This window comes from Betta splendens, chromosome 21 (genome assembly GCF_900634795.4).
Source record: "Betta splendens chromosome 21, fBetSpl5.4, whole genome shotgun sequence".
Lineage (NCBI taxonomy): Eukaryota > Metazoa > Chordata > Actinopteri > Anabantiformes > Osphronemidae > Betta > Betta splendens.
In genome coordinates, this window is record NC_040899.1 from 11,531,367 (window position 1) to 11,542,648 (window position 11,282).

At 43.9% G+C, this 11,282-nt stretch overlaps 1 protein-coding gene across 3 annotated transcripts in view; it reads left to right on the top strand.

Annotated features, from left to right (window-relative positions):
* Positions 1 to 11,282, top strand: part of LOC114846885 (ephrin type-A receptor 6-like) — a 104,108-nt gene that overhangs the window by 14,895 nt on the left and 77,931 nt on the right. The window contains exon 1 of one of the 3 annotated variants that reach the window (XM_029136098.3): positions 10,859 to 10,996. The exons of 1 other annotated variant lie outside the window; for it this stretch is intronic. Coding sequence is in view for 1 of the 2 variants with exons in the window: in XM_029136097.3 (XP_028991930.1) it covers positions 11,239 to 11,259 (21 nt within the window). In the remaining variant the exon portion in view is untranslated. Of the gene's footprint in view, positions 1 to 10,858; positions 10,997 to 11,083; positions 11,260 to 11,282 lie in introns of those variants that run through there. One more of the 3 variants, XM_029136097.3, reaches the window with a different exon arrangement.

An 11,282-nucleotide genomic window follows, 5' to 3' on the forward strand; every position in this document is an offset into this window, starting at 1 on the left:
CTCCTATTGTTACCAGAAAGGCAGGCAGACACGGGTGAGACATAGCAACACACTAACTTACAAACCTGTAGCGATGCTGCGCATCCTGGAAGCAGCTCAGCAATGAGGTAAGAGTCCTAATGGACATTTAGGTTAACCTCTCGTGTGCACATTCACTTAAATGCCTGAAGAACCGCTGGTTGCTCTCTAATGTGGACCTTGAATGCAGCCTCAGCCAAAAGCCAATATGTGCAGTATATTTCTCAAGATCTATAAAAAAGACTTCCCTATATTCATTTCAAACAGACATTTCCAGTTGTAAAGCACATTAGAAGCAGCAGGATGTCTGTCTGGTGCGTGCGCTGTACGGTTACTGGAACCAGTTTTCCACTGGTGAGCTCAGGTTTCACAGGTTTCAAACTGGATCACAAGCACTTCGAAGCAGCTGATGACGTCTCCGGCCACGGCCACAGATATTACTGTATAATAGCAGCCGCCTTGTCGGCCCAACACCGCGTTCTCACCAGAACGGCGGCAATCACCTGCACTATTGATCCGTGAATTGATGAGCAGTTAACGAGCCAATCATTTGCACTAATACGAGCCACACATCAGACGTGAACACGCGCCCATAGATCACGTAGTCACAGGCATCTCACACACAGTATTAGTCAAATACTGTAGATGTAGATGTTGGGCTGCTCACTTCTCCGCCCGCTCAGTAGTGGAGTTGACAGTTCAACATCATCTGCCAACATCAACTCCTGCATCCGCCATATGAGTGGATAACGTCCTCTAACGCTTGACAAGCTGCTGTGGCTCCACTGGCAAAATGTGCACGAAGCTCATTTATGTTGTCAGTGTTTGAGGAAGGTAAAAGGGTCGATACTTTCATTTATACTGTGAGTTTGAGGTATTATTGTCTTGGGTCTTGCCCATCCTCTCTCTCTCTCTCTCTCTCTCTCTCTCTCTCTCTCTCTCTCTCTCTCTCTCTCTCTCTCTCTCTCTCTCTCTCTCTCTCTCTCGATGAAGACAGTATCATTACTTAATGAAAAATTCCAATTGCAGGAAAATTAATTTTGTTTAGCAAGAAAGTGGAGTATTTTTTTTTATCATTTCCTGTAAATTGGTGTTTATTTCTCTGTTTTTTCAGTTGCAGCATTTTTTATTATGGCGTCTTCACACACGCCCTTTAAAATATGGCCCATGTGTACAGTTTTTTTAATTAGAGTTATTGTGTCATCAACTAAACTTTATTGACTTGACCGTTTTTTGCACACTCTACTGTAAAACCTCAACAGTCCTCAGTGGATGTACTGTACGTCAATCAATGTAATATTGTTTTTTCGTACTGATTTTCTGTGTTCGACCATCGCCGCTAATTTGAGTGTAATTGAACGGGGACTGAGGGAAATAGATAAGAGGGAATGAGATAGTGGTGACCTTTTTTCTACACTTTAAAATGCCACTGGTGTCTTATCATTGACTTCAGTGTTTGGCTGAAGTTGATGCCACTTAGGCTCCAGCTTTTGACTCCGTTAAAGGGAATCTGTTCGACAACGCCTGTTTATCAGGGCTGTGCAGAAATACAGGTCCTCATCCCAGACCCGTAAAAATCAAACACCATAACATCCGTGACTGGTCCCAGGTCCTTTTTCTGAGAGCTACTGTATCTATTTGTTTAGAGTTTAACACAGGCATAACTGTGGAATTCACTCGTCTACCTGGGCGACCCTGGTCTTATCTGAGCTGTCTGCGGCTGCACCCTGCTACCGCACCCGCTGGCAAAGCCCGTGTCTGTGCGCGCGCTCGTTGCACCGCTGTGTGCAGCCGTCACTGTGATCTCGCATCAGTCAGAGGCTGCTGAGCCGCACATTGACATTCCAGACTGCCTGCCTGTCTACCTCTCTGGCAAAAATAGATATGTAAAACGACAAGCCCTTTCCCCACATTTTCCCACGGATAGTTTGTCTGAGCCGCCGGGAGAGAAGGAAAGGCCTGTGGTCTGTGTCAGCGCGGATGAAAGGCAGCCGGCGTGTGGGGAGAAGGGCCACGTGTCACCGTTTAGGCAAATCGGACTGAGGGGGAGACGGTGAAAGGAGTCATGGGTCAGCCTCTCAACCAGAGCTGGCTGTGTGGGCTTCAAAGTCCCAGATGAAAACATCACTGTTGTTCATTTCTACCATTCTATGCTTCTTGCTAGATCTGAGTAAGGATCTTCTTCCAAATAGGTGGTGTAATTGGAAAAGCAACGAATCCACTGACTCAGATTCCATAAAACAAAATCCCATATTTTCTGGCGATGATGCTGCTATAAATACAAAATTGAGGGAGCACATTTATATGCAAATGTCCCGGCACCTGTGCAAATTATATATCGTATTTTATTGCAAGTGAAATGAGGAAAATGTAAGTACAACCAAAACCGGTCGCTTGTTTATGCACAATCAAAGCGAGAATTGTGTGAAAGTTATGGCATAATATAAGAAATAAAAGTGGGGCCACGTATTAAAACCACATATTGTACATGTGATCCAAACATGGGGTACTTACAATATCTATGCTGCCTCCATAGTCTCCAGACCCACTTTCCATTAAACCCGACAACATCATTTTCTCATTCTCTACTATTTTATTATAGTGGCGACATTTATCCTCAGACCCTCCACCGTCCTCTCGAGGAAAACACACATGACTTTACAAGCCGATTCATGGACGAACTGCATTATGCAGGAATCAATAAAATCTTGACGGATGGCCCTGATTATAGCGCTGTCCTCGTGAAGTATTTGTCACTTTGCTGGAATCAGTGCCTTTATTCTCCTTCCCTCATCCCGGCCCTCCATCTCCTGCACGTCTGAAGCTAATGTAGTATATTTAGAACAAGTCAAACTGATGTCTCTGATAGCTCAACTTAACACCTTATCACTAAAAGATGCTCACAAGCGCTTCCTGCAAACATCTTTCAATGTCAGAGAGGCCAGAAACTAGAGTAATCTACATGTGGACTTTGGGGATTGAGCATCTTTTCTATGGGTTTCTAATAATGATAGATGTTTACTTGCAGGAGAGAAAACACACTTGCTTTACTACACTCACCTGCGTCATCTACGTGGTTGGGTGAGTTTGGTGACTTTTAATACGTCAGCCCTTGGTTCTCTTCAGACGATGACCGAAGCCATGGCCAACGGGGTGTCACCGCAGGGAAGACACATGGGTGCCGTGGCTCCACCCCGCCGGCTACCCATCCGCCGTGATGGATGCAGGAACCAGAAGAACACGGGGTCTTTGAATTTCATTTGCTCACTGCTGTCACTTGGTCTTATTGATTTAGGGGCGTGCTGTTGATGGGCAGTGGGATACTGTGTGTGCGAGGGAGTATGAAAGAGTAATGTGGGTTTCATCTCGCCTGGTTCCAATTGATGAGTCGCTCCCCGAAGAACAGTGACAAACAACCAGATATCTTAGAAGAACTCTATCAAAAGGCAGCCAGCTTATAAATCAAACGATAAGAAGCTGCTCCGGTGCCACAATAGCGCGCAATACAGACGCTCGATTTACTGATAGAGGGACCTGATATCAGGCTGGATGACACAGCAGCCAGAACCCCAATAAGATGGAAACCATGACTAGAAGTTGTTCTGGTCTTTTTATCACGTGAAGTTTTACTGTAGACAGCTGTTATATAATAATAATAACAATAATAATAATAATAATCATCATCAGGTTTAGTTTGATCCAGGAATGTGTCATTTATATAAATGTGATCAGGTTAAATCTTAGTGTCAGTCAATATGAAATATTCCAGTGCATTCCATCTCTTTTTCTCACAAATCTGATATTTGTATCATTTTAAAAGTGCTAGATTTCAGAACTTAGACTTCAAACTGCACGTTAACATAACTGGCATCCGTACGCGTTGATGGATGGTTTTGCCGTGGGAATGAGACACATGATTTCTTATTTTGCTCTAAGTTGTGAGAAGATTTTCTGACACGTCTCATTATGCAGGCGTGCGCTCGGCACCTCGTTCTGCCAACGCTGCATATCTGCACTGGTAATTGAATTGGAAGTCCTAAGGTACACAATGGAGATCCGTCTCCACAATTCTCTAATCAACGCATCGATTGTCCTGTTGACACTCAGTTAAATACAATTACCCAGTCAATGTTGCCAGATATTGACAGAGTTGTTCGAGGTAGAGCCAACTTGTCCCTAATGAGCCATGAATAGAGGAACTTCTGACACACGCACGCACACATGCACGCACACACGCACACACACACACACACACACACACACACACACACACACACACACATAGGAGGTGGTCATCCAAAATAATTTATGTTTTATTTAAGTCTTTGAGTATTTCAGTGAGTATTAATAAGGTGCTTTTAGTGTAAAAATGTTCCCCATCGTCATCTGAGAATCCATCGGATTAAATAATGGGGTGAAGGGGTGGGGGGTAACTTTATTCACTTTTCTTACAGTCGTAATTTCCAGGCAGTTATCATTAATATCCGTGAGTCATAAAAATGCCAGAAGAATAGATTTAATTTTTGCATTCTCTTCAACTTTCTCTCTCCCTGTTTTAGTTCTTTGACTTTCTCCTCACTGTTTGTTCTTTTCTCATGAAGTCAAAGAGCTGACATCAAGTCCCCTAGTGAGCACAGACTCTTCATCCATCTCCCTAATACCAATTATTACTGTGTGTGTGTGTGTGTGTGTGTGTGTGTGTGTGTGTGTGTGTGTGTGTGTGTGTGTGTGTGTGTGTGTGTGTGTGTGTGTGTGTGTGTGTGTGTCGGAGGCTGGCACAGGTGGTGGGTTTTCATCCATCACAGAGGGAGGCTCCGGGATTAACTAGAAATCTCTCAATCCCAGTGACAATGGAAGTACACACATGCACACACACACACACACACACACACACACACACACACACACACACACACACACACAAACACAGACGGTAGATTCAGCACGGCGCAGAGAAAGACAGAGATGGAGAGAGCATCAGGTTGGCAGAATGAGACAAACAGAGGGTAGACATAGGAGTAGAAGGAGGAAGGAGGGAGACAGAAATTAAAGGCATAAACAAAGACAGAGGAGAGGAAGCATAAAAATGAGGGCATGAAAACCTCATAATAAATAATGATTTGTTGAAATGACACCGTGATGCTAAAGAATAGACTCTAGCACATCAAGGATTAACGAGTCAGAGTGATTATCAGCATGAAAAAACACTGTCTTTACTCATCTTCATGAACATTTTGCTGTTAAACGAATGATCTGTCATTCGTTTAACAGGCAGCGGATGTTGGACCATTTCTCTCTTGTTTGTATGTAGGTCAAATTTGTAACTTTATTGTATTTTCTACCACCGACTAAACATCAAGCATTATAATAAATGTACAGCCTCTGGTTGTTTAACGGTACCAGAGATGATAAAAGATCCTGCAAGGTGGGGTGATGTAAATAACGTTACACCCGTGCAGCAGGGACAGATTCACATACAGTAAATACAGCTCAGTGTTTACTCTGTACAGTGAGTCTTTAGCATTCGTTTTAATTGGTAGGGGGATTCTCAGGAGACCAAACCCAGCTGCTCCCGGCTCCACGAGGAGGGGTCTCGCGTTAAGTAATATGAGCAGGTGAGGCCACGGGACGCGGCGTGCAGCCCTACAAAGCGTTTGATGACAAACAAACAGAGATTATACATATTTATGCACCTTTAGTCTCCTGTGGTCAGAACACGCACCTGTGGTTTCAGCGAGTTCGTCTCTGCCCGTGCGCTCGCTTCCTGTTTGTCTCCCACAGGAAATTGGTATTTCACCCTGTAATGTTGTGGGACACTTTCCATTCCAGCCACACGCTGATGAGGTGAACTGCATTTACTTATTTATTATTAAGACCCACTAAGAGCACTAATAGCTCTGCATTAATGCGTTTCCACACTTTGCACCGGTAATCCTGGTTAATTGTGATCTATTGAAATGCAAACAACAGAACAATTGTATTTTAAAAATGTGTGTGGGCGCGTGTGTGTGCAGCATCCAGGCTGAGTGCATGAAAGAGACAGAGAGGCGTCTTGAATAGATGTAACAAATGAAACGCTTGCGTGTGTCTGTGTTCAACCTGAAGTAAAACAAATGGATCTTTCTGACCCAGTGATCTGACAGTGTAATAGTAAACCCTTAAAGCTCCAGCATTCACCAACCCCCCGTGTTCCTGTCAGTTATGTACCTATGAAGTCATTATTTTACTGGGTCATAACACACTCTCATCCACACAGTGGAGCAGTTGACTCTTAAATAGTCTTTAATTCTTCTCCTTTACAACCTCAGACCCAACTGAGTGGCGAGAATCGCTAAATGTTTCATTCCGACGGAGGATGAATGGAGCGGGTTATGACACTGTAGTTAAAAGTGCAGCTCTCAATAGGGCTCCGCATTTGACAGTTTTAATAAAAAGAGCTCACCTCTGGGCGAGTGGCCAGTAAAATGACTGGCTCCCTTTAATGTGTGAGCGAGATGGGCTTTAAGGGCTTAAGTCTCAGGCTCCAATCAATCACCCGCATTCTGTTTTTCACTGGTACACGTTCGGGCTGGAAGGCGAGCTAGTGATGGAGCCTGGTTCCGTTTCACATTACAGAACAGTAGGTAATGCTATTTGACCTTTGACCTGTAATGTTTAATGCGTTTAACACCACGTACCATAATTGCTGTTGTTTCTTTATGGGAAATGTGATCATTCAGAGCCAAACAACAGCATCCTACTGTAGCTGCTAAATAATGGTCCTGCTATTTTCTTGGACTTTAGTAGAAAGATTTGTGGGTTAAACAAAGCAGTCTCAGCGTTTCTGAATGTAAAGCTGCAGCGGGTCTTCTGGGGTTCCTCAGCCACACACAGCAGCTGCTTGACATTATCAGCCAGCGGACACGATGTGAAGGTCTTAGAGGCCGCGGGATCAGTTGTGAGTCGGCTTTAGCCGGGGATTGGAGCAGCATCGTGTTACTATCAGCGTGGATTGTTTCTCCCCTTCGGTACAAATCACTGATATCTCTGCCTCCATCTCTTTGTCTCTGGCCACAGAATCTAGATTGACTTTGTTGTAACTCATTCCCCTTCTTCCTAACTCTAGCAAACCTCTCACTAAATGTGACATTCTGTATTGTTTTTCAGATGATTTCCTCTCTCCTTTGCGGATTTTGTCTTTCTCACACATTGAATACTTGACACAAGGATGCAGTCTAGAGGCTGAGGGCTACTGTATGTCTGAACCTGTTCTGAGCTTTAGTGCAGCTATTCATCCTCCTGGAGGAAAAAACCTTTATCGCCTTTGTTAGCATCTCCAACACTGACGTGCGTGCGTTACCCTATTTGTACATTTCCCAGACCTTTTTCAATTCCCAAGTCGCACCCATAGTGTGAAAATGTCAAACATTTTCTTTTTTTAAAATAACACATGCTATTCTTGTTGATAACCTCCCGTTTCTTCAGTAAGTCTCCTGCCTGTGCAGCTTGCCATTGTTAAAAGAAGGACTTTGAACCCAGCGGTGCTGATCAGTGAGTATCTCTCCTCCTACAAACACCTCTGCAGGTCAACAGCTGACTAAGTGCCGGAATCTGACAGCAGAGGCCCGAAGCGAGGTTTGAATCAGCATGTTTGAACGCTGGTGCAAGTTCCTTAGTCAGACCTGTGTAGTTCTACAGTGCAGGAGTATCTGCTTTACTACTAAAAGGTGCGGTGCTGTATTTATTTATGTATTTAAAAACACAATCACACTCACGCTGCCGTGTCATTTTCTGTAGTTGAGTACAGCCTGCTTCCCACCAGAGAATTTCAACACCACATGCGTAATAGCAATGTCACGTCTTATGAAAATCAATTTGTTTGACTGCAATGCTACGATTACACCTTGAGGGAGAGGCAGATTAAAGCCTGTCGTCCTCCGATGATTGAATTAGGACATGTTATTAAAAAGGATAATGAGTGTGTGAAAGCAAACATTAAGCTTTGATTACTACTCTCATCCAAAGGTAATATTTAGCTAAGTGCAAAACAGCCTATTAACTGTGTGAGCTTATCAGGCAACAGCGCTGGTGAGTGGAAGCGCTTCTATACTGAGCGCTTTCGTTTGCAGCCGGGGTTCCTTCCTCTCGGACCCGAGGATGAGGACATGAAACGCGTACGTTGTGCGTGACGCAGGCGGCTCTCGATAGGTATCCACGCACGTCCGGCTGCCAATTACCAGCTTCATGCTCAGCCTTCGCTTATCTCTGCGAAAACACTGTTTATTCCGGGGTTTGGCTCATCGCAGACGGAGATGCATCCCGCAATCCAAAACTGCGTATCTGCACGGCATCATCGCTCAGACTCATCCGCAATCCCCCCGAGTCACAGGGGGCCAATTTGAGCTTCTGATGCCTGAAATAGAGGTTTGGAATTAATGCTAATGTTGCCTGTATCTTGTGTTTGGATCGGACCATGTTTTGAAACTGAATTCCCCTGAATTCCCTCAGTGTGGCTGAAGTAATAGAAGCGTTGGTACACACAGGCACAGAGACAAAACCTGCTGCTTGTGAAGGGCCCAGTGCTGCGTTGTAAGCGAAGTGATTTGAGACCCCCTTTTCCCTGGCAGGTAATTTCATTCTTTGATGTTGACGTTGATGTTGGATGGTTTTGGGGTCGCCCATGGAGCCGGTCCCCGCTCTAATAAAACCAGAGAGCTGTGCTGGACCAGGAGGCTAAAAACCTCCATTAACTTTTCTCCCATCAGCTTTGGGACAAGTAACCTTCCGACCCTGCAAAGCTGCCGCGCTCCCGAATCACGTGGTCTGGGAGTTGCAGAGCTGATGACTAGGCAGCTGGAGTCAGACATCATTCGAGGGGAAATCTCACCTGGAAGGACCTGAAGGAGTTAGGGGAAAGGATTTTCCCATCTAGGGGCAATTCAATGGAATCGGTGTGCAAACAGAGCACACATACTGTAAACAACTCACCTTCACACTGAAAACCAATCTAAAAACATAAAGGTTAGAGGGAAATAAAATCCAAAATGATTTATGTATATTCATGGCTTTATACAAAATGTAAACTGTTAAGACACATTTCTGATGATATTATAGTAAAGTTGTTAGAAGTTGATCCCCATCTGCCTTAAATGTCCTCCACTCAACATATTGTTGCGTTGTGGGTTTATGCGTTGTCCGAAGAGACTTGCTGTCTGCAAATGCAACAATATGGTGATTTTATTATTAATTGGACACAGTCCTGTGGTGAGACCAGCAGACGGGCCAATTTATTTAGATGCTCCACCACTGCTGAGAAACCCGATAGGACGCCTAAATAAAGGAATGTGGGCCGTATTTTGTTATTGTGGAAAAAATGATCCTTGGCTATTGAAGCCTCGCTGTCAGAATCCCTCCTGGCAGGACGGCAGCAGCAGGCTCTGAGCCTGACTGGCACAGACTGTCACACTGGCCGGCTGCAGGTTGGGCTCCTCCAGTCCATCAGCACGGCGGGGAATCCTCGTCCCAGTCAGCCTCCTCCTGCAGGAGTCCAAGCTGCATGTCTTTGTTCTCGGGAAACCCAACCTCATGTCCCTCAGGTTCAGGAAACAGGCGCCCTCTGTAGTAATGGTGTGATTGGACAGATTTGAGGCAGGGGGAGTGAGCGGCTCGTGGCCCACAGGCTGGTTACACGTGTCCACAGTGGTGGTGGGTGAGAAAACATAGTCGTTTGACCTTGGCTCAATTTTACTGCAATTGTTTTGAGAACAACACCTTACTCACCATCTGTGCCCCGCCAGCCTGCCTGGTATGTTTCCAGCAGGATCGCACGCATGCCTTGATTGCAAAGCACATTTGTTTAAAGTCATACTATGTAGCTAATTAACTATAATTGTTATGTTTATTCATAAATTATTGACATAATCAACACCATTCGACTGTAATAATAACATAACCAGCAGTGAATGTAATTATCAGTAAAAATACTTTAATTATTAAACGTGCTCACACACATGTTGCTTGAAATTAGAGACACTGTACTTAAATAAATAAGAATTTTTGTCTGGGCATTAGTGTATTAGCAACAATCTACACTAAAAATTAACAAATACATAAATAATTAGAATTAAATAATTGAATATTACATTGAATGTATATGATGTAATGGACTAGATGTGTGGATTAAAATCAATGAAGCAATAATGTCTAAAACGTGATGATCCCTGTTCAGTTGTGTTGTCTTCAACCACGCCCCCAATACATCTAGCCACGCCCCCGTGTCTTCAGACACTCCCACTTTTTGACTTTTTTCACCTGTTACCAGTTTAATGATGTCCACAAGTGAATCCAGCCACCTCTTAGTGATACTTTTGTGTTGTGAGCTATGTAAAAATAGTAATGTTGTTTTGAGTAATCATGTTTGAGAAGACATGTTCTGTTGAACAGCTAGTTCGAGAGAAGGCATTCTTAATCAAACTTAGTTTTGTGTTGCTCTCAATTTGTCTTGTCTTTGCCTTTATTATTTGAAGGAATTTTTTGGTTAGTCAGGTTTTTCCCTTTGTGTCCTTCTAACACACAAATGTGTTCTGCCAACACCAGTGTTACAGCCATGGGCGCAGGGAAGTAGGACGATTCTGAGGGCCCACAAACTTTGAGGGGCCCTCGGAGACCAGCCTAATTAATAATAACATTATTCGCACTAATATTCTAAATATCATAAATCTATCTATAAAATAGTTACAAATATGACTAAATTACGATTTATTTGTGCCTCTCCGGTAAAATTCCACCCCCTTCCCATTTACTGCATGGTTCTGTCCGTCCACCTGGATCCTATAGACGCTACTGAGTGAGACGTCAGATCGTCACCAACGGTTAAAGCAGCAACGTCTTGGCGGTTAACAAAGCATTAATTCGGCCATCATAAACAAAAAGAAAGGTTTAACAAAGCAAGAAGAGAGAAGAAGCGCCAACAATAACTTTCACATGTTTTAAAAGAAAGGTTTGTTTGTTCACGGAGCTTCCTTGCAGTATAATGTTAATGATACTTTCATAGCCGACACTCTGTGTACTGTCCTCGCAGCGCGTGCACTATGTGCTGCTACACAGCCAGCAAACACAATAAAAATGTCCACACGAGGCGTTCGTTTCTTGCATCATATTACACGTTGTAGAACATGAGCTGCTACCGTTTCTCCTTCTCACTGCTGAAGCTCGTTTATAAACTGGGAAAATACGTCCAAGATGCGCTATTTGACGAGAGCGGTAAGAGCGCTCACTCCAACTAC